This window comes from Spermophilus citellus (genome assembly GCF_964194105.1).
Source record: "Spermophilus citellus genome assembly, chromosome: 3".
NCBI classification, from domain to species: Eukaryota; Metazoa; Chordata; class Mammalia; order Rodentia; family Sciuridae; genus Spermophilus; species Spermophilus citellus.
The window spans coordinates 51,411,509-51,435,799 of NC_138184.1; the positions used below are offsets into that span (position 1 = coordinate 51,411,509).

The following is a 24,291-nucleotide window of genomic DNA, read 5'->3' on the forward strand; positions in this document are numbered from 1 at the left end:
CTAATATGCAAACCCCTTCCTAAAGTAATTTTGCTTTTTAATTCTACCCTGTTTCATTACGGCAAAGAACATGTACTAAAAGCACTTACATTCATATCAGTAGTTGGCTCCATAAGTAAACAATGTGTTCTATTTTCTTTTGGATCTTTTTCAGCCGTATTTGCTCCAGTTGAGTCACACTATCACAGAAAACTAAAATGATTCATATTCATTCAAATAGCCCTAACTTGTTGGTACTTATGTACTATTTTAGACACTTTTAAATAAAAGAGACAGAAAACTAACTTACCCAGACCAAATAATAATAATGATAATAATAATAATAATAATTTGAAAGAATGAAGAAAGCCCATGAGATTTATAAGCACAATTTATGTGAACAAATAACCATATTATGGGAATTTCAGAAGGTGATAAAAAGGAGTAAGGCATTAAAACCCATTTCACAAAATAATAGATGAAAACCTCCCAAATGTTCAAAGAGATATAGGTATCCAGATCCAACAAGGATCAACCAAACAGACTTTAACCAAGTATACTGTAGTCAAAATTATAAGACAAAGAGCAAATCCTATAAATAGCAAGAGAAAAGCATCAAGTCACACACAAAAGATGGCCTATAAGACTTAAGTAGATTTCTCAGCATAAACCTTACAGGCCAGAGGGAATGTGATGATATATTCAAAATAATGAAAGAAAAATACTGCCAACCCAGAATACTAAACTACCCTTCAAAACTAAAGAGAAATAAAGTCTTTCCCAGATAAGCAGAAAACTGAGGGAAAAATTCCCCATCAAACCAGCCCTACAAGGAGTTCTGTGCTAGAAACGAAAGGATGATAACTACTGTCCAAATATATGAACATGCACAACTCACGGGAAGAACAGATACACAAAAGAGAGAATCAAGAAAATCAAGGCTTAATATGATAGAAAATGTCCAAACCACAAAAATAACCAATAAGAGAAGGTTATAAGGAGGAAATTTATACACACACACACACACACACACACACACACACAAATCAAACAGAACAGAATTAGCAAAAATGATAAGAGGAAGTTCTTACTTATCAATAATAACTCTGAATGTAAATTGATTAAATTCACGAATCAGAAGACACAGACTGGCTGAACAGATTTTTTTAAAAAAGATCAAACTACATGTTCCCTTCAAAAATCTTACTTCACTGGTAGAGATATACATAGACTAAAAGTGAAGGACAGGGAAAAGACATATGGAAACGGAAATCCCAAAACAGCAGGAGTAGCTACATGCAGCTAAAACTGTAAAAAGAGACAGAGAAGGTCATTATATATTGATATATACGAATATATAAAAATTATAAACATATATACACCCAACTTGGGACCACCCAAGGATGTAAAGCAAAAACTATTAGATCTAAAGAGATACACTCTAATACAATAATATTGGAGACTTCAACATGCCACTTTCATCAATGGATAGGTCATCCAGACAGAAAAATCAACAAAGAAACATCTGAATTGAACCATACTATGGAGCATATACATGTAGCAGATATTTACAAGATATTTCATCCATCAGCAAATACAATTTTTCTCATCTGCACACAGAATATTCCCCAAGGCAGATCATACAGTAGGCTATAAATCAAGACTCAATAAATTTTTAAAAAGTAAAATTATACAAGTATCTTTTAGACCACAATGAAATCAACAACAAATCAACAAGAAGAAGAATGGAAACTATAAAACGTACATGGAAATTAAATGACATGCTCTAGTCTGGGCAATTTATCAAGACCCTGTCTCAAAATTTTAGGAGAAGGCTCAGTGGTAAAGAGCTTGCCTAGCATTCATGAGGTCCAGTGTTTAAACCACAGTACTGAAGAAAAGAATAATTCATCAAACTGTACTTAAATACCAAGTGCAAATGGAATTCAGGAGCTAATTTCTGTTAGAATAATAAAGGGAAGTTAACCAAGCTGAGCATGTGGTACACACCTATAATCTCAGAAATTTGGGAGGCTAAGGCAGGAAGGATTGCAAGTTCAAGGCCTGCCTCTGCAACTTAGTGAGGCCCTAAGCAATTTAGTGAGATCCTGTCTCAAAATAGAAAATAAAAACAGGGGCTCAGTGGTTAAGTGCCCCTAGAAAAAGAAAAAGAAAAAAAGAATAGTTAATTGATTCTGTGAAGGGTGTGCATGCTACAAAAATGTAAGTGGGAACATGTATTATAAGAGATGCATGAAGTAAACAAATATTTATGTAGGAAAAAAGGAGTATGAGTCTAAACACTGAGTGGCCAAGGTACTGAAGAGGAACAAGATTGAGAGAGAGAATTTAAGAATATAGTTATAAATTGCTGGAATGCTCATTCTTACAATCCCTCCCCCCCCCCCCTTTTTTTTTTTTTGTACGGGGAATTGAACCGAGGAGCTCATGTATGCCAGGTGAGTGATTTCCCACTGAGCTACATCCCCAGCTCATTTTATTTTATTTTGAGACAGGACCTCACCAAGTTGCCTAGGCTGGCTTTGAACACGTGATCCTCTGTCTCAGCCTCCTAAGTAGCTGGGATTACAGGTGTGCATCACAATGCTTGGACTACAATTCCAATTTCCATGAATAAGAAGTAGACTGTACTTTCTACTTCCCTGGAATTGAAAGGAAAATTTGAAACTGTATTTCACTGATTCTCAAACTGGGCTATACCTGGAGTTGCCTGGGGGTCTTGGGGCCTCCTTGCAGGTTGTGATTTATAGGTTTTTAGAGCTCCCCTGCCAGGTACTGCCGGGGTACTACTCTTCAGAATAAGAACAGAGAGGTCCTGTACTAGCACTGGCAAAAGACTTGCTAAATATCCATCAATCAGCTGCAGCCAGTTTTCTCACATGTGCCCTAATAGGAGGGAGCTGTGGCATGGCTAATGCCAAAAGTGAATGATCTAAAACTAATTTCTTTGGTTTGGGAATGTAGCACATGACTTCCTGGCTGCCGACTGGTCTGGCTAATTCAGTTTGGTCCAAATGAATGTGCCCTTCCTGAGTTCACACCACAACCAGCCCTGTGATGAGGTGTGGAAGGATGGTGGCCAGATCTCAGCTGGGGCCAATTCCCCTGTGACCTGTCAAAAGCCCACAGTCCCTGTGCAGACATAGGGACTTTCCTTACCAAAGTGTTCCACAGTGGGCAAGGCTACCTTTCTCCAGGTCTTTACTCTCTGAGATTGGGGGCCAGAGGCGTGGCGGACTGAAGAGAGAGGGGCTTCTTTACTGAGGACTGTTTATCCATTTTGGTGCTCAGCATTTTTGCCCCTTATCTATTTATTGATTTTTTTAGTTATATATGACAGTAGAATCCACTTTGATAAAATTATATAAGTATGGACTATATCTTATTCTAGTTAGGATCTCATTCTTATGGATGGACATGATGGTGGGATTCAATGTGTTGTTTTCATCCATGTACATGGGAAAATTATGTCCCATTCATTTCTCTGTCTCTCCTACTCCTACCCCCTTCCCTTCCCTTCATTCCCCATTAGCTAATCTATAGCACTTAGATTATTTTCCTCACTATCCTCCTTATTTTGGATTAGCTTCCACATATCAGAGAAAACTTTCAACCTTTGGTTTTTGGGGGCTGGCTTATTTAATTTAGCATGATAGTCTCCATTTGATGGCAAATATCATAGTCATTCTTCTTTATGGATGAGTAATTCTTCATTGTGTCTGTGTACCATATTTTCTTTATCCATTCGTCTGTTGAAGGGCTCCTAGGTAGGTTCCATAGCTTAGCTATTGTGAGTTGAGCTGCTGTAAATGGTGATATGGCTGCATCGCTGTAGTAGGCTGATTTTAAATCCTTTGGGTATATATTAAGGAGTGGCATAACTGGGTCAAATGGTGGTTCCATTCCAAGTTTTCTGAGGAATCTCCATATTGATTTCCAAAGTGGTTGCACTAATTTGTAGCCCCACCAGCAGTGTATGAGTATACATTTTGGAGTTCAGCATATCAATAAAGAGTACATGTTCCACACAACTCAGATAGGCTTTTTATTACCCCACCACAGAGATGAGGAAATTGAGGCTCAGGGAGGTTGTCTGCCACCAAAGCCAATGCAGGAGAGACACTAGGGCTTATCCGCAAAAGATTCTTTTGAAACACCATCTATCCAAGAGGGCTGGCTGCATATAGACCTGGGTCCAATCCTTGGATTTTAAGTCCTGCCTAATGAACTTTTCCTCCCAAATTTTTAATTCCAACAGTCTAAAGGGCAACAGCAAAGCAACCTCCAGGAAGTTCCACGAACCTGTTTCCAACCAGAGACATACCTGACCACAGTCCCCAGCTGCGGCCCTCGGAAATCTGTCGCCTGCATCTGTGCTGTGGCCATATCTCCCAGGCATTGTGCTGCTCCTGGCCAGTCAGAGTCCAGCAGGGCAGGAAGGCGGGCCTGTTTCTGGAAGGCAGGAACTCCCATGGCCTTGCCAAGTCTTCCTAGGCTGCATGCAGGCTTCCTCCCTGTCTCGAGGGGGCAAAATTGCGACGTATGCGGTGGAGGGGAGAAATAAAGAATATCCGCGCGCTTCTGCCCCTTTCAATGCTTTATTCACTCAAATTACTTAATACAGTTTCACTCTATAGGTTCTTAATCAAGAAAACAACAATCCTTAATGCTAGGCGCTGCTGTAGACATAATCAATTCACAGCAAACAATTCTAGATTAATTCTAAGCACTGCAAACACACTTAATCATGATAGGCTAATGACTGACATTCCCTCTGCATGCTAAGTTCAAAGGTCTTAAGTCTTAGGCTTTGAGTCCAGCAGATGCACACTCACTCAGACCACGGTGATCAGGTGCAGAACCAAGGCAGGCTTTTCCTGGAGTGGAGTGAATGACCACTTGAGGAGGGGGTCCTGGGAAGAGTTGCGGCTCTCACCAAGGTCCAGATAAGGCGGTAGAGTTTGAGAGTGGTGAGGATCACGCAGAGGCTCAGAAACGAGGAAAGTGATGGGATGTCAGGTCCTCACTAGGCTCTCCAGCTCAAGTGCATCCTTGTTTCGGCTGGCTGAATCTCTGTTCATTTGCTCTATCATTTATACTAAATTTTGGGGCTTTTAACCCCCCCCCTTTCAATCCTTATCAGCTACCACCTGATTTCTCAGTGACATTATTTACCCTGGGGTCAGAAACATCTGATCTGGTGGTCTCCACCCTGATCTTCTCACCTTTCCCTCTTATCAGGAGAGGACAGCCTGCCAGGGGCTTATCAGGGCGAGGGGAAGTAACTTGTTTGAGGCCATACTGGAGGGATCTGTGGATGAAACAGCAATCCTGGCGAAACAGCAACTCCATTTAAAATGAAGTTAAAATGGAGTTGCTGAGGCTCAGGCCTAAGGCCATCCTAACATTCCCCCACCAGGGTCTGATCTGCCTGGGCATCTGAGGGCTCACCCAGACGTTCTCAGCTCCTTCCCTGTTTCCTCTCACAGTCATCTTACCTGTTTAATCTCATCTGCCTCTCCTAGCACTCTGACTAAAGTGATGCCCCTCCACACTGGTGTCCCCACCAATGGAAGAAGGGGAGAGGAGGAGGTCACCTTCTGCTGACACCAAGTGGAAGCTGGCCTGATGGTGAAGGTGAAAACCCAGGGGAAGGCATCCTTGGTCTCAATGCGTTGAAGGAAGGCAGTTTAGGTAAAAAAAAGCAATTGCCTAGCAATAATTAAGAGGCCAAGAAATCACAAGTTATTGCAGGTTCCCCAACTTGGAAACAGTAGGTACTTTTTTCTGATCTTGTCATGTAGCTTTGGGGAAGACATTTGTTAGATTTCATTGTTGCTGTGACAAAATGCCACAGAAGACTTAACAGAAAGGCTTATTAGCTCATGGTTCCAGAGGGTTTGGTCCATGGTCGTTTGGCTCTATTGGTTTGGGGTCTGTGGTGAAGCAGGACATTACCATGGGGAGTGTGTGCTGGAGTGAAGCTGCTCACTTTATAGCAGCTAGGAAGCAAAGACAGAGGGAGGGCCAGCATTCCAGTTCTCCTTCATGGAGGCATCCCCAGTGACCTAACTTCTTCCAATTATGCCCTGCCTTTTAAAGGTTCCACCATCTTCCAACAGCATGTGGCAACCAAGCCTTTAACATACAAGACTTTGAGGGACATTTAAGATCCAAACCATGATAACATTCCAGTCCTGGAACCTCAGGAAATCCTCCTGGGAAGGTTTTCTTGTCATTTTTTCCTCCTCAAGGAGGAAAGTAGATAAAAGATATGGTGATTCTAATAACACCCAGAAGGAAGACAGTGCATGCCCACCAATATCATTGAGAATTGTTCTGGAAGTAGTGGCCAATGCCTCTAGATAAAAAAAAAAAAAAAAGGAAAAAGAGGTTAGGTATAGACTTCAATACACAAAATATGCAAACAATAGCTACATATACAACATAGTGGAAGCTGATAATGTATTTACAACAGCAGTGAAACAGATTCACTTCTAGGAACAAATTAAATAGAAGAATAGAGCAAATATGATGAGCACTTTCCCCAAAGAAACAGTTTCAATAAAAGATGCTTTATTCTTGAATAGAAATAATATCTTAAGATCCAGTTCTCCAATTATCCATCTCATGGTTATATGAATATTCAGTCAATACTATTAACCAGGTCTTTTTCTTTTTTGTAATTCTTGCTTTTCATATGCAAACTAACCAATCCAGACCCAACAAACAAACAAACAAACAAAAACCCCACAAAAACCCCAGCCTCCCTCTTTATCAGGTTCCCACTTTCTGGGCCACTATTCTCCTGCCTTAATTACCCCAGGGCCACAAGTGGACAGAGACAGCCCCACACCACCCAGGAGCCTATCCTTCATCTTTCTTCCTGCAATAAAAGCCTCAGCCCACTAGTTCTGAGACCAGCCTTGGTGGTGCCTCCTGCAGCCCTGTGAGGTGTGGTGTGAAGTGCCTTCTACTCTCAAACTCTAAAAACTAACTTTTCAATGGCATTTGTCTCCTGATATGCTCGCTCTATCAAACAGTACATTTTTCTGCTAATACAATCAACTTTAAGACACACTCCAAGGGGCGTCCACCAGTTCAGTGGTGGACAGCCTTCTCAGCATGTGCAAGGCCCAGCCTGGGTTCCACCCTGGGCACCTCCCAGCTGTGCTTCCCCCAGACCTACTCCAATTAAAATACCAGATTTATTTTTGCTATTAAAGTTAATATAGAAAAATAACTAAATAAAGATAATGTGAAAATTTTGAACAACTAATGCAGAGTGGTAAGGCAAGGGGATAGACGGAGTGGCTGATGAAGGATAAAGGGGCAGGGTTGACACCATTGCTTTAAGACTGTAGTGACATGAATCTCAGTCCACAGCACTCTGTTCTGAAAGGAAAAATTATTTTCGGTAACTGAATCTATTTTTAATTTTTATTTCCATTCTGCCAGGGTGGAAACTAAATTTCAATCATTTCAGGGCCTCAGGTCTCCAACCTCCATCCCCAGCATTGCTCTAAGAATTGTTGGGCTTATTTAATACACAGGCATTGGGTTGAGTTTCTGATCCTTGGTGGCTCATCTGTGCACCCTGCATCTTGGTTAAAGTTGTCTGCTGTGCCTTGAGTGAGAAAAGCCCTCCTAGATCACTTCCACCCCAGGATAATCTCTGTGATGTGGTACTGCAATCTGCCAAGCAGAAGCAGGCTCTTGAGGGGAGAATTTCCCCAAGGCACTGGCCAAACAAGAGCAAGAGGGTGCAGGCTTGGAAGGCTGGCAGCGGGTGGGGTGAGGTGGGTGGTATCTGGGTTACCCAGGTGCTCACAACGAGTGGGGGAGATGGGAGTTCAACTCACCACGAATATCATATATTGTAAGTGACAAAGGTGCACACAGGGTATGTCAGGGGAACCAGCAGGGAAGATGACTTCAATGGAAGAAGGGACTGTGGAGCTGGGCCTTGGGGGCGGGGAGCGGATTCACATGGTGAGAATGTATGAGGACACGCAGAGCACCCCAGCAGAAAGAGCAGGAGCAAGGTCAGGGCTAAGGTGAACCTGCCATGAACACAGAGTGGGGAGGCCATTCCTGGGAATGGGCAGGGGGTCCAGGGGAATGAGCCTTGGGCCAAACCACATGGCTGTAGATTAACATTCCACAGAATCAGTTCCAAAGACCAGCTCTATCCACAAAAGATAAAAATAATGGATTTTGCCATTTCTGTGCATATTTCTAGGTCCTGAGTCCCTTAAAGCGATCCCTTCAAACTTTGACCCAGAGGTTTCCAAGTGTGCCTTTCTCTGCTCCCTAACTGGAGGGGAGACCATACAACCTAGATTTGCTCTGGGTTTGCTGATCAGCTGGCCCCTCTCCTGGACAGAAAGGCCTTGAAGAGAAGGGAATATGCAAGATTACTCAGTGAAATCCAGGGGTACACGCAGCCCTGCTTGTCAGGGCTGAGTCTAAGGCCTAATTTTATCTCCAATTACTGTAAGGGTAGGATTTATAGGATTGTCAAATTTCTTCTTTCCACATAATTCAATTTATTCAGATTCGTAGCAGCCAATGCAACCACTGGACACCAGATGATTCCAATTCCAGCTGTGTTTCACTCTCCACAGCAGAAGGCCATCAGCTTTATCAGGGTTCCCCAGTCACACTTCCCACCTGGAATTCAACTGGTTTCTAACTTTTCATACAATCATATGACACTCTACTGCAGTCACTCTTAAGTTTCCATTTATTTCAGTCCCAGGCCACTTCTTCACCGGAATGCACTGTTTCCCCCATTATCTAGGTGTTCGTGTCATATAATAAACTGAGCTACTTCAAAGGTGCACGTGTGTAGTAACTATAAAAAAAAAATCTCCACTAAGTTTTTCATTTTGGTTTGGTGGTACTGAGGATTGAACCCAGAGTACCTGATCAAACATTTTATTATTTTTTTTTAGGATCCATTCCCTAGGTAGACTCGCTGGGTCAAAGGCATGAGGTATGAACATTTTTAAGATTCCAAAGGCAAACTCTCCTAGAATTACTAATTAGAAATGTTGCACCAATTTCACCTCCCAATGGAAGCACAGGAGTCTCCGTTTCACTTCACTCTTACCTGAACTAAATCACGTAAAAAGTGCTTGGCCAGGTGGATAGGCCAAAGGAACTGATTTTCAGAATATATAACATATCCATGTTTATTCAGACTCACGTTTCACTACCATTTGTATTTTTACTGTTACCTCTCTTTTGGGACCTTTTCCTTTTTTTCTACTGGTACATTAAAACTTTTCCTATTTACAACAGTTCTTTTTTTTTTTTTTTTTTTTTTTGGTACCCTATATTGAACCCAGCCCTTTTGATTTTTTATTTAGAGACAGAGTCTCACCAATGTGCTGAGGCTGGCTTCGAACTTATAATCCTCCTGCCTCAGCCTCCCAAGCTGCTGGGATAACAGGTGTGCACCACTGTGCCTAGTTTACAATATTTCTTTATATAGTCATCCCATTTAACAATGGGATGTGGCCTGAGAAACACATCATTAAGGCAATTTCATCATTGTGCAGTTATCATAGTGTATTTACACACACTTAAATGGAATAGCCTGCTATACACTTAGGTTGTATGCTGTGTGTGGAGTACGGCTCTTGGCTCCTGAGGCTACAATGAACACAGCAACTCGAGATTACATGAAGTACAAGAGAAAATGGTGCAGTCCAGAGATTCAGGAAATACAAGATGTATGGGCTGCTGCACAGCAAACTTTCTCTTAATAAGCAGGAATACAGTTTAAAAGTACTGATAAAAGAATATACAGCAACACGAAGCTGAGGCAGGAAGATAGCAAGTTTGAGATCAGCCTGGGCAACTTGACCATATCTCAAAATAAAATTTAAAAAGAGGCTGGGGATATAGCTGGGTGGCACAGTGCCCCTGGGTTCCATCCCCAGTAACATACCCACATATAAAAAGGATACAGAGTGAATACATACATCAGTAACATTTATTATCAAGTATTACATAGTATATATGATTTTTTTTACAGTATATATGATTTTATGTGCTATCCTTCTATTAAACTGGCAGTATAGATTTGTTTACACCAGCTTTACCACAAACACAAGGGTAATACCTTGTGTTGTTGAGCTACTATGGCTGCGACGCACTAGGTGATAGCAATTTTTAGTTCATTATCTTTGGGACCACTGTCATATATATGATCTGTCACTAACCAAAATGATGTCATGTGGTGCATGACTGCACATTAAGGCCACCTCTATTGGTCTTGATGTGGCCTGTGTAAACTGAGGTGGCTAGTCCAAATATACCCTGCAGTTATTAGTGTGCTTCTACATCTCCTGTGGCTCAGTGAGATTTTTATTTTGCTTTTTTTTTTTCAGTTGTAGAAGGACACAATACCTTTATTTTATTTACTTATTTTTATGTGGGGCTGAGGATTGAACCTAGCCTCACATGTGCTAGGTAAGTGCTCTACCACTAAGCCACAACCTCAGCTCTTCAGTCAGTTCTTTACAGGGGGAAAAACAAAACAAAAACAACTCAAATATAGCACAAGTCCCACTAAAAACTAAGGTACTAAGTCATCACAAGATAAAACATAAAATACAGCCTATGCTCCCCTACTTACTGAACATGTTTCTACATTAGACAACTCTTTTTCTGGGGAGTGGGTACCAGGGATTGAACTCAGGGGCACTTGACCACTGAACCACATCCCCAATCCTATTTTGTATTTTATTTAAAGACAGGTTCTCTGAACGCCTCACTTTTGCTGAGGTTGGCTTTGAACTCACGATCCTGATCCTCTTGCCTCAGTCTCCCAAGCTGCTGGGGTTACAGGAATGTGCCACCACACCCAGCTTACATTAGATAATTCTTTTTTAAAAATATTAAATTTTTAGTTGTAGTTGGGCACAATCTCTTTATTTATTTATTTATTTTTATGGAATGCTGAGGATCGAACCCAGAGCATCACACATGCCCTACCACTGAGCCACCACTCATATTAGACAATTCTTAACAGCTTTTTTCTTCAAAGGTTTTTACAAATTAAAGTTTAACTTTCAGAATGGATTTACATAAAAGAAAACGGATGTGTAAATCAGCAGTTAAGACAGTTACAATGCAATTGTAGAACCCTTCCTCTTCTTTCACCTGTAAATTATTATTTCTGTGGTAGAATATACTAGGATAGCTTTCTGTCACTGACAAAATACCTAAGAAAATCAACTTAAAAAGAGGAAATATTTATTTTGGCTCAGGATTTCAGAAGTTTCTGTGCACGATCACTTGGCCCTATGGCCCTTGGGCCTGTTGTGAGGCAGCAGCACGGCAGGAGTGTGTGGCGGAGGAGGGGAAGGGACTGGGATTCCAATATCCCCTTCAAGGGCAAGTCCCCAATGACCTAACCTCGTTTTTCTGGGCCCCACCTCCTGAAGGTTCTACTACCTTCCAACAGTGCCACAGGTCGGTGACAGGCATTGAGTATACATACGGATCTTGGGGGGACATTTATGATTGAAATTGAAACAAACAATGTAACTTTTCTGTGTTTAATTAATTCCTTTATTATAAAATGTTATTTTAAAATATTATTTTATTTTTCTTTGCACCATTATATTTATAGTAACTTTGCTGTGGAAAACAAAATTCAACCTTGTAGGAAAGAGAAAATTCCTCAAGAACACCTACTGGCATCTTTATTTACATATTAGAGCGGGTGAGCCAGTGAAAATCCTAGAAAAGAAAAGACATTCAGTCAGAAGAAATAATTCATCTCAAACTGTACTCTGTTTTGCTTATTCTATAATTTAAAAGTCCCACACAAGGGACTTTTATCAATGAGGTCTGTCTTTGATCTAGTGCTTTCCCAAAAAGGAGATAACAATCCACTAGTGAACCTTGTTGCCTGGCCCTACAAACAACGTAACATGGCTTTCTGGGTCCTCTTCCTCAAACTGCAATCAGGGCATAACAAACTAGAGAATGAAAGAAGCAGAAATAACTTGAAAGGAGAGAAGAGAGGATGGAGGCCCACGAAGGGCTGAGCTACAGGGTCTGAGAACAAGGACAAAAAGAACTATGCATGGAAACCTTTTCTAGGACTAACAGCATCCTACACATGTGGCCTGGACACAGGACACTGCAGAGATGTAGGTATTGCCTGTGTTAAAGCAGGAAGCAGCCAGCCTACACTGTGACTCAGTGGTAAATGGCTAAGGGACCATCACTGAAAAGTAATAACATGAAAACTATGGTGTGTGTGTGTGTGTGTGTGTGTGTGTGTGTACATTTACACAGTGAATATATATCTGAAAGGAAGATAATTCAGAAGTGATTAAATGTAAGATATATAAGGATAATCCTCACAGAATTATAAGACAAGGATAAGAACTTCCCCAGAAATACCTGAACAAAATTCACAGAGAAAATAATAGAATGGATCACTGGAAGCATTTCTTTAGAAGGATGAACTCACTAGCGGAAAGAGAGCAAGTCACCAGGCTTTTCCATGACTAACACAGATCAAGGCCATTTTTATGATAGTATTTGTCAGGGTCTTACAGTGGCTTTAGTTTCCCTAGTACTCTGATGCCCTGATGCCAGGAAAAGGGCATCCTGGTTTACAAAACTAACATCCCAGTCACTGGAAAGTATATACCCAGTTATAAATTAATAAAATGTCATGATTTAAGAACCTGTCCACTGGGTGTCTGGTTGAGAAAAGTCACTTCAAAAAATAGAACTCAAGGGGAAAAAAAGGCAAGGGGGATGTACTTTAGTGGTAGAGCATGTGCTTGGCATGCATAAGGCCCTGGTTTCAATCTTCAGCACCAGAAAACAAAAGAAAAGGCAATCAATAAGCCCACAGGGGTACATTTTTCAAGGTGGCTGACCCAATCTCAAAATAGTCTGCCTTCTTGTTCCACAGAAATCCGTGCTAATGCTACCTGCCCATCCCCATCCTGACTCAACCTGTCTGTGCTCACTTTCCTCATTACCAGACTTCACCTTGAGTATCCCGTTTCTTGGCTATAAGGTAAATTCCAGTCTCTGATGTCTGTTTTTACACAAACAATTCTACATATCTTAAGTTTTTAAATTAGTTCCCTATATTTCATTAATCGTCCAGATGTCTCTTTGTGTTCTGCCTTGTTCAACAAAGGAAGAGATTCTACAGTGGATGCCAGTCTAAGAACCAAGACAGAAAGCACTCAAAAAAATCTGTTCTGAAAAGAGTGGCTGACATACCAGGTGGAAACATGGAGGACACGTGTATAAGAGCAGGTGGGTGACAGGACCAGAGTGCAAAATTAAACGTGAAAAACCAAGAGCAAAAGCAACTTAATCATGTAGCACTGGCATTATATTACTGCTATAATCTACAGTGTAGTTTTGCTTTAGAGGTCAAAGTAACTAATATTGGATGTTACTGCACTAATTATCCTATTACAATTTCATCTCCCACTGTGCGTCCTCCATTCTCCTTTCCAGCTGTTCTGGCCTTCTTGCAGTCGCTCAGACGTGGCCTGCTTCCTCTTGCCACACAGCCTTTGCACATCTTTTTCCATTCCTCTTTGACAGATTCTCCCTATTCATCCTTCATATCTCAGTTTAAGTATCACTTCCTCCCAGAAGCCTTCCTTATAACTCCAATATAAATCAGATTCCTTTGTTGTGTGTTTGCTTAGAACTGGCTCCCTTTCCTCTTGAGTTACCTTGGTGGATCATGCAACCTTCAGCTGTGAGGTTATTGGACTGTCCTCTCCCCTGCAAAACAGTTTAAGCTACATGGAGATGAGGACTGAGCCTGGTTTTGCTCACCATGCTATTCCTAACACAGTACACCTAAAGATATCTCAACAAATATTCACTGAACATTTGATAAAATTGCCAAACTCAGACATGTTTATAAAGAACTCTGGGTAATAGTGTTCCTTTCTGGAGGGAGATGAGGAAGGAGCAGATGCATTTCCTGCTTTCTGCTTAGCAAATGCTTTTACCTGGGCCTTCCGTGTGCCTTGTGGCTCAATCATAATGTTGATAAGAGAGGGTTTAGTAGTATCTTCCAGGGTCTGCCTCAGGGATTTTTGGAGTTCTTCCGGTGTTTGTACAAAATATCCTTTGCCTCCAAATGCAGCCATAACCTGTTCATAATGTGAGTCTGGCAGGAGACACATCGGAGGGGCCCTGAAAAAGACGTTACGGGTCAATGAAATTTAAACCTTAAAGCTTCTAGGAAGAAAAAATCATTCTCTGAAATAATCAGTGAAAAAACTGAAGCTGAGCTGAAAAGCATACTTTTATATCTAACCCTTTGATCTTGACACTTAAGCTGTCAGAACATGAAATTTTCCCTATATTTTTTATTGTCTATAGAAATATCTAAGAAAACTTCCTGTGATGATGGAAATGTTTTACAGATAGTATGGCAGCCACCAGCTACTTGGTGCTGTGAGCATTTGAAATATGAGTAAACTGAAGAACTGAATTTTTAGTTCCATTTAATTTTAACTATATATAAGTAGCAACATGTGGCTAGTGGCTACTATGCCAGACAGCCAAGGCTACACTTTCAACTATTAGAATCCAAAAGGGAAAGGAATGGTCACAGCACAACAACAAAGCAGCACATGAAGTCTGGGAGGCATTAACAAACATCCTGGCTGGCTCACAAATTCACATCTTGCATCCACCCCATGGCCAGCTGTAACAGTCTTAGTTTGGCTCTGCCATCGGATGACCAAGATTTAGCTAAATGGTAAAAGGAAGGAAGACCTCTGGATCATAAACAATATGTAAACATCCATGTCCCTCCCTGGTGTAGTAGGAACATTAAGACTGGGGACCTTGCAATAAGCCCGTCATTAGCAAAGCTTAGACATACACTCATGAGTCTTCATCAGCTATAAACTATTTATAAAGCACTAATCACAGAGAGTTGTGCAAAGAGCAACAATGAAGGCAGGGTTTCTATCCTTTAAAGGGGCTGACAATAGAAACAAACAATATTCACATGACACAAGGACATTCCAATACAGCAAACTCTTAAAGAGAGAATGAGAGAGAGATGAGAGAAAGCAAATACACACTGTTCTGGGTTACTTACACTGTAGTAGCATCTTGACATTTTAACATTTCTTTCCAAGAATCTTTATCAACACCGTGGTAAATTCCATTATTGTTCACCACCAAGAGTATGATTGGCAAATTGTACCTCAAAATGAGAACAAAATAAGAAGGAAATCATTCTTCAATTTTTCTTTTGGTGTAAATGTTAACTTAAAAATCAGTTTTCTATAGGCATTTTGTAATATTAGAGGAAAACTAAAAACCAAGCATTTATTATCCTAATAAAGAATATTACACCATCAACAGAAACATCATAGAGTGGCAGAAAAAAAATAACACCTTCCTACTTTATTTTTGGTACCAGACATTGAACTCAGGGACACTTGACCACTGAGCCACATCCCCAGCCCTGTTTTGTATTTTATTTAGAGACAGGGTCTCACGAGTTGCTTAGCGCCTCACTAAGTAGCTGAGGCTGGCTTTGAACTCTTGCCTCAGCCTCCCAAGTTGCTGGGATTATAGGCATGTGCCACCACGTGGACAACACCTTTCTACTTAATATCCTCTGAAGCATGTCTTCTGAAGAAGTTGCTAGGAATACTGTTTAGAAAATGCCTTTCTATTCACTGAGCTCCTCACAGACAACCAGTCCTTCCTAGATGCTGTGAGAGGCACACAGCAACTGGCAGAGTCAGTTTGTGCTCACACTTCTACCTGTAATCAGAGATGCTTCAGCTGCTGTAATCAGTAGAAAGAGTGTCTAACAATGTCTTCAACGAAGAAAAGAGACCAATAAAAAAAGCAAAACAAACAACTGATTAAACTTCATTAGTTACAGAAAAAGAATAGGGGTTTTATTTCCAACAGATTAATTTCTTAGGATAGGCAGTGAAGCCAAAACTGAACCACACATTGCTATACTATAGGATTGTGGCAACTATTTGCTCTCCAGGTTAAAAGGGAATCGTTACTCTCCAGAAAGCTGACTCCCCATAAATCATTTTTTTGGTGTCACTTAGTTGTCAATACTGACACTCTAACAGGCAGTATCTTCCTCCAATCTTGAAAGTTTTAATATACCAAAGCTTCAAAAGCCCCAAAACAGCCAGGCATAGTGGCACACACCTGTAACCTCAGCAGCTTGGGAGGCTGAGGCAGGAGGATCTCAAGTTCAAAGCCAGCCTCAGCAAAAGTGAGGTGTTAAGCAACTCAGTGAGACCCTGTCTCTAAATAAAATACAAATACAGCTGGGGATGAGGCTCAGTGGTCTAGTGCCCCTGAGTTCAATCCCCAGTACCCACAAAAAGAAAAGCAAAAGCCCCAAAACATGTTCACAGAAGTCCTAATAAGAGTCCTAAGAACCAAATGGCTTTACTACAGTTTAAATATAGCTGGGGATAGGGGGTCCCCTTAATCCTTCAGTAGGAGCCACAACTCATGAGTTTCTCCATGATTCCTCATGACTAAAAATATAACCTGAATGACTCATATCCATTAGGCATCACTTCAAAATTTACCCTGATTATTTCATTTGTTCCTCACAATCACTCTCTAAGGCAGGAACTATTACTATTCCTACTCCTATTTTGGAGAGGAAGAGAGAGGCTTGGTTAAATGACACAAATAAAATCACTTGGCCTGACAGAGTAGAACCAGTACTGAAATCCAGGCTACCTAGCCCAGAGGTTATGCTCTTAACCACCAGGCTCTATCTCCCTGCAGAAAACAAGCTTCTCTCAGGCCCATTTTTTTTTTTTCAGCGACCTCAAAACTACACCTCACCACTCTGCAGGTTATTTACACTGTGTTACCTACCAGTGCTATGCTCAGAGCACCTGGCAATATGGGGAACACTTGGGAACTGTCAGGCAAGGGGGTCTTATGTGTAAATTTTCACATTTAGGAGAAGAAAATGCTCTGCTGCAGGACTGTGTCTTACCTGCAAATGGTTTCCACCTCCATGCCAGAAAACCCGAAGGCACTGTCTCCCTCCACACAGATGACCCTTTTCCCAGGGTTTCTATCTTTAGCCACTAGAGCAGCTGCAATAGCAAATCCCAAACCAACTCCCATTGTTCCAAAAGTACCAGCATCAAGCCTGTTGGGGAACAAAGCCAAAATAAAATCTCTGGGGCATGTCATAGAAGGTGGCATTGGCACAAACCTTCTAGTTATATTTACATAGCTCATTGGAAAATAAGAAAATATAAAAACATTCTCTTTAATATAAAAGTTTTTGACTAGAAGGAACTGCTTTGTCAAGAATAAGGAACATGAGAGGAAAAAGCCACACGATTGCTCAGAGGACTTTAAAGATATCCTTAGAACAATAAGCATGTAAATTGTCACATGATAATCATATATCAAGCATAAAAACTCTATATAAAAACTCAACCAAGAATTCACTTATATGTCCTTATACTATAAACACATATAGTTCCCAAACTTTTTTTCTACAGCATTTAACTTCTTAAAAATTTTATTTTCATAGATTAGTTTCATTTAGAGATTTTCGCAATAGAAAAGTTACACTATTTTACACTTTTATATTTGTAGACAGATTATTTTAGAATAAGTAACAAAAATATATTTGACAATTAAGTCCCAGTTTATAATTGAATTATTAAAATAACTGTAATTAGAAGATTTATCTCAACTTGGACTTTTCTGTTATTTCCTCCTATTGCCAGTCAAATGGCAATGACAGAGCAAAGGAGAACAATCAACTCCTTTTTATTTTTTTTAGTTGTAGATGGACACAATACCTTTATTTTGTTTATTTTTATGTGGTGCTGAGGATGGAACCCACTGCCCCACATGTCACTCTACCATTGAGCTACAACCTCAGACCCACAATCATTTCTTAAGGTATTAAGTTAAAAAGGTCAGAGCATCCATTGCATAGTTGGAATTAACAAAACCCAGCAAAGATTAAAGCTGAGAGTGTCAAAAGACCTGCCTTGGCAGTTTTCTTCCATGTAAGTCCATGGACATTGTCAGAAAGAATTTGTCCAAGGCCTAGTTGACATGGAGAGTGGAGGCTGCAGCCAGGGAGATCATCAGAGAGCAAGGACTAAAATCAGCAGTTGGATGCAGGCTCAGAAGCAAAACACTGACAACACTCTCACCAGTCCAGTAGTGAACAGACTTGGAACCCACTCTGGGGTAGGCTGGTCCTGGAGAAAATGAGGCTTGTGGGCACTGGTGACCAGTGGGGTTCCAAAGCAACCAGTGATCAGCCTCCTTGGGCACCAGAGGACACTCCACTTCCAGAGAACCACCACCTCATCCCTTAGTTGTGTTTGTAAAGAAGTAGAATTTTGTGAAGAGTTAAAGCCTCCTCTGTACTTCTCCCTGATGCTATTTTATCCCTACCTCTCCACAGGTAATAACTAATTTAAATTTGGTGTTTATTAATCTCATGCATTTGGTATTATTTTAAAATTATATAGATGGCATTAGACTGTACCTTATTTCAGTTAACATTACATTTCTGATATGTGTTCATGTTGACTCAAGTACCTTTAGTATATTCATTTAAATTGTTGAAGAGTATGCTGGGGATATAGCTCAGTTGGTAGAGTGCTTGACTCATGCACAAGGCCCTGGGTTCAATCCCCAGCACCACAAAAAGAAAAAAAGGAGTATCAAATCAAGAGATGCTAACTTATTTTTCCATTCATCAACATTCAAATGACTTCCTATTTTTATCATGATTAACACATATTAGTTGTGCAAATTAATGGAATCCACAGTGACATTTCTATCCACACATATATCGTGTCCATCCATCCCCCTTTGGCCTCCTTTCTCTTCCCTGCCCCCAGTCTTTCTCCTTTTCTCTAACAGTCCCTCTTCTTTCAGGTCATCTCTCTCTTATTTTTTATGTTTTTACATTTGAGAGAAAACATGAGATAATTGTCTATGTATGGCTTACTTCATGTAACAAATTCTTCCAGTTACATCCATTTTCCTACAAATGACAGGATTTCATTCTTCATGACTAAATGATATTCTCTAGTGTATAGTTATCATATTTTCTTTACCCATTCATCTGCTGTTGGGCACCTACAATTATTCTATAACTTGGCTATTGTTTATAGTGCCATGATAAAGAAAGGTTGCACATGCTGCACATATTGCTTTTGCGTGCTGACTTCATTTCTTCAGGTATGCACACAGGAGTGGGATCATATGGTAAGCTCTATTTTTTATTTTTGAGGTACCTCCATACTGTTTTTTGTGGTGGCTGTACTAGTTTCCAATCTCATCAACAGTGTATAAGGGTTTATTTTTCTCCACATCCTCACCAGGATTTTTTTTTTTTTTTTTTGAGCCATTCTGACGTGACTAAAGTTGAATCTCAAAGTGACTTTCATTTGCATTCCCTGATGGTTAAAGATATTGAGCATTTTTTCATGTAGCTATTTGGTCATTTGTACTTTTTTTTTTCTTTTTTTTTTAATTTTATTGTTGGTTGTTCAAAACATTACATAGTTCTTAATATACCATATTTCACAGATTGATTCAAGTGGGTTATGAACTCCCATTTTTACCCCGTATACAGATTGCTGTCACATCAGTTACATTTCCATTGATTTACAAATTGCCTTTCTAGTGACTGATGTATTCTGCTGTCTATCCCATTCTCCACTATCCCCCCTCCCCTTCCCTCCCCTCCCCTCCCCTTCTCTCTCTCCACCTCCTGTCATTTGTACTTTTAAGAAGTATCTGTTGAGATTACTTGTCCATTTTTTGAGTAGATTACTTGTTCTTTTGATGTTAAGTCTTTTTGGTTCTGTTTAGTTCCGTTTCTTTAATTCTGTAGGCTGTCTCTTTACTGTTGATTGTTTCTTTTGCTGTGCAGAGCTTTTTAACTGAATGTCATTTCATTTGTCAATTCTTGCTTTTGTTTTTGAAGTCCTATTCATGAAATTGTTAACTGTGCCAGTATCCCCAGTTTTCCTCCAGTAGTTTCAAGTCTTGCATTAAGATCTTTGATCCATTCTGAGTTGAAATTTGTGCAAGGGAAAAGCCAGGGAACACATTTCAATCTTTTGCATGTGACTATCCAGTTTTCCCAGAAAGCATCATTTGCTGAAGAGGCTGTACCTTCTACAATGTACACTTTGGGCACCTTTGTTGAGAATCAGTTGGCTGTAGATATATGGGTTTAATTTTGGGGTTCTCTTTTTCTTTTTTTTTTTGGTACCAGAGATTGAACCCAGGGGTGCTTAACCACTGAGCCACATCTTCAGAACCTCACACACACACACTTTTTTTTTTTTTTTTTTTGGAGACAGGGTATCACTAGGTTGTTTACAGTCTCACTAAATTGCTGAGTTTGGTTTGAGGCTATGATCCTGCCTCAGCCTCCAGAGCCACTGGGATTACAGCTAAGTACCATGGCACCTGGCTTGAGTTTTCTATTTTCCACTGGTCTATGTGTCTGATCTTTACTGTTTCTTTCCTCTGCTGATATGAATTTTTTTTCTTATTTGGAAAAAATAAGGTGTTGAGATCATAAGGTAATTTGATCTTTCTTCTTTTTTAACGTAGGTACTCATTGCTACAAACTTTTCTCTTAGAATTGTTTTTGCTGCACCCCACAAGTTTCAGTGTTCTTTCCATTTTTGCTTGATTCAAAGAAATTTTAAAATGTCCCCTCTTACTTCTTCAATTATCTACTAGTTGATCAAAAAGTGTATTGTTCGATCTCCATGTGGTTTTTATAATTTCCTGTCTCTCTTGTTGTTGATTTCTTCCCCGCTGCTACTTGAGGTTGAACCCACGGGCACTTTACCCCTGACAGTACCCAGTCCTTTATTTTTTTGAGACTGGGTCTCACTAAACTGCTAAGGCTGTCCTTGAATTTATAATCATCCTGCCTCAGCCTCCTGAGTCGCTGAATTATAGGCATATACTGGCTTTTGGTTAACTTTGTTTCATTCCGTTATGATTGAAGAAGAAAATGCAAAATATTGCTTCATTCTTTTGAACTTGTTAAGACTTGCTTTGTGTCCTAATATCTGAACTATTTTAGAAAAAGTTCCATGTGCATTCTACAACTGTTGGATGGAATATTCTATAAATGCCTGTTAGGTCCATTTGTTCTCTAGTGTAATTTAACTGGTATTTGCTGACTTTTTTGTTTGGACCATCTACCTATTGATGAGAATGAGTACTGAAGTCACCCACTATTATTGTTTTGGGGCCTACCTCTCCCTTTATGTCTAGTAGAGTTGGTTTCATAAAGCTGAATGCTCTGATGTTCAGTGCACATAAATTTATAATTATTATATCTTCTTGATGAACAGTTCATCATATATAGTTCCCTTCATCTATATATAGTGACCTTCTCTGTCTCTTCTGATGTTGTCTTAAAGAATATTTTGTTGGCTATAAGTTTAGCCACTCCTACTTTCTTTCAGATTCTATTTGTTTGGAATATAATTTTCCATCCATTTAATCTGTGTATGTCTTTGCAGGTGAGGTGAGTTTCTTGTAGACTCCACACTGCTGGGTCTTCTTTAAAAAGTTCATTCTGTCAGTTTGTCTTTTAATTGAAGAATTCAGACTATTTACATTTAAGAGTTACTAATGAGGGGCTGGGGTTGTGGCTCAGCAGCAAAGCACTTGCCCAGAATGTGTAAGGTGATGGGTTCAATCCTCAGCACTACATATAAATAAATAAAGGTATTGTGTTCAACCTCAATTAAACAAAAGAGTTATTATTAAAAGGTATGTATTTGTTCATGTCATTTTGTTGGGTCTCTGGTGGTTTTGAGTTTTTGTTTATTTCTCCTCTCTTATTCATCTTTGAAGTTTGATGGTTTACTCTACTGATAATGTTTGATTCTTTTCTAAGTCTCATAGGCATAGCTACCCTTTTAGTGGGATGTATTCTTTCTCATACTCTCATGATAACGTTTATCTTTCTTCCTCTTCTGGGCATAGGAAGAAAATTTTAAAAAGTCCTTGAATCAAACAAAAATGAAAGCAGAACATATCATACCAAAAGCTCTCCTTTAAGCATCATGCTGGTCTAGGGTCATGAATTCCTTTAGTTTATGCTTATCTTGGAAAATCTTTATTTTTCCTTTGATTTTGAAAGATACAGCCTTATTGGGTATAGTAATGTTGATTGGCAGTTAATTTCTTTCAGGACTTGAAATATGTCATTCTGTACCCTCCTGGCCTTCAGAGTTTCTGCTGAGAAATCTGCTTTTAGACTCATGGTCTACCTTTAAAGGTGACTTGGAACATCTCACAGATTTTAATATTCCTTCTCTTGCCAGTATTTTTGGCAGTTTAACTACAATAAATTGTGGAAAGGTTCTTTTCTGGTTATCTCTATTTGGGTTCTAAATGCCTCTTGTACCTGAATGTTCATTTCTTTCCCAACACTTGGGAAATTTTTATTATTGGAGCAAACAGGTTTTTCATGCCCTTGACCTTCAGGTATACTTTTGAGCCAGATGTTTGATTTTTTTTTAATGGTGTCTCAGAGATCTTGTAAGTTTCCTTTATTCTTTTTAAAATTTCTATTTAAATATAATATACTGAAAGACTTGTCTTCAAGCTCCAATATTCTTTTTTCTATTTGATCTAACCTGTTTTTGAGGCTTTGAGTTTTTTTTTATCTGACTTACTGAGCTTTTCACTTCTAAGATATTTGTTCGATTCTTTTTTCAGAATCTCTACCTCTTTACTGAATTTCCAGTTCCTATTCTGCATTGTTTTCCTTAGTTCATTCAACTCTTTATCTATTCTCCTAGACTTCCAATGAGCTTTCAGAAAATCATTCTTTAGAATTCTTTATCCAGAATTTCATCTACATCAACATTGTCAGAATCTGTTCCTAGAGAGTTAAGAATGTTACAAGATGTCATATTACCTTATTTTTCATATGTCTTGTGTTTCTATGTTGAGATTTACACATCTATTGGGATGGATTCTGTTTCATTTATATGCTGGTTTTCTTAGTAAGCAGCTTTCTTTTAATGCTGTGTTCTTAGGTACTGGTTTGTAGTGTAAAGTTGAGTTTATTTTCAATTGGATTCCATGGTGTAATCTCCCTGTGGTTTCTTTGGCTGTGATTAGTAGGTATAGACACAGTGCATACCATATCAGAGTCTGAGGAACTCTGAAGAACCCACTGCTTCTGTAGGTCTTTCAAGAGTATAAGTCCTCTGGGAACTCAGTCAGGTGTGGTATAGAGAGCAGAATATGTGGGGTGTGCCCTCTGTGGTTACTCCAACCATGGGAGTAGAAGCCCCCTTCAGGTGATGGAGGCTCCCACAGGCTCTGTTGATATTGGATCTGTTACTTAAAAAGAGACTCTGATACTTGTTGTTCCAATCACAGTGAATGGCATGAAGTTCTTGCTTTCTGTTTATTCACTGGCTCAGTTCCTGGTGCTTCATAGGGAAAGGCATAGGCCAAGATCAAAGTCCCCCACCTGTGCATCATATTCACTTATCAGCAATGAATAATCTGATAGGGTACAAGTGCCTCTGATGCAGGGAACCCTCATAGGTACAGTGTTCCCAAGAGTTATGAGTCAAATGTTGGCGCTGCAGTGTGTCTCATCACCTCTGAAGGATGAGAGGGGCAACAGGGTTGCAAAGATCTGTAAACCCTCAAGATTCTGATGTCCTGAGTCCTGACTCCCTCATGAAACACACATCTATTCACTCTCTAACGCTCAGAGGGCAGGTTCCCTGAACTACTGATTTTACAGGGAAGCACCTTTTGCTCTCCTCTGCATGACAGTCTACATTTCCCATGATAGAACCCTCAGCAGGTTTGTGTCAAAGTCACTCTCCTGAGCCAAAGACTATCTTATGAGGTGGCCACCTGTGAGGTAATGCAGTAGAATGGCCTGGAGATGGGAAGATTCAGGGATTTCTGACCCCCAGAGCAGTAAAAGCTCAGCCAACAGGACCCTTCTTAAGATGGCTCCTGATTACAGCACCCTGAGAATTTGCTGGATGAGGCAGTGAACTCCTTCTCCAAAGCTAGTTCACCATGCTGATTCCAGGTCTCTTATCTGTTTAGACTATTTCTGTGAGGCTTCAAATTTTGCATCAATAGTTTGCTGGGATTCTCTTTTACCTATACCTCTGCTAAGGGTATACTCCCCCAACCCTCCTCAAGTCATATTGCCATGTGATAAATGCTGGGATGCTTTGTTTT

The 24,291-nt window shown here is 40.0% G+C and overlaps 1 protein-coding gene across 4 annotated transcripts in view; it reads right to left on the bottom strand.

Annotated features, from left to right (window-relative positions):
• Window positions 1–4,607: 4,607 nt before the first annotated feature.
• The window catches only part of HACL1 (2-hydroxyacyl-CoA lyase 1), a 45,587-nt gene continuing 25,903 nt past the window's right edge, over window positions 4,608–24,291 (bottom strand). For 2 of the 4 annotated variants that reach the window (XM_081286326.1, XM_081286324.1), the window contains 4 exons: window positions 17,033–17,191; window positions 15,131–15,238; window positions 14,025–14,211; window positions 11,570–11,757 (listed from right to left, as the gene is read on the bottom strand). In XM_081286326.1, the coding sequence (XP_081142452.1) occupies window positions 11,725–11,757; window positions 14,025–14,211; window positions 15,131–15,238; window positions 17,033–17,191 (487 nt within the window). In that variant the 3' untranslated portion in view covers window positions 11,570–11,724. Of the gene's footprint in view, window positions 6,362–11,569; window positions 11,758–14,024; window positions 14,212–15,130; window positions 15,239–17,032; window positions 17,192–24,291 lie in introns of those variants that run through there. The other 2 variants (XM_081286323.1, XM_081286325.1) reach the window with 2 other exon arrangements.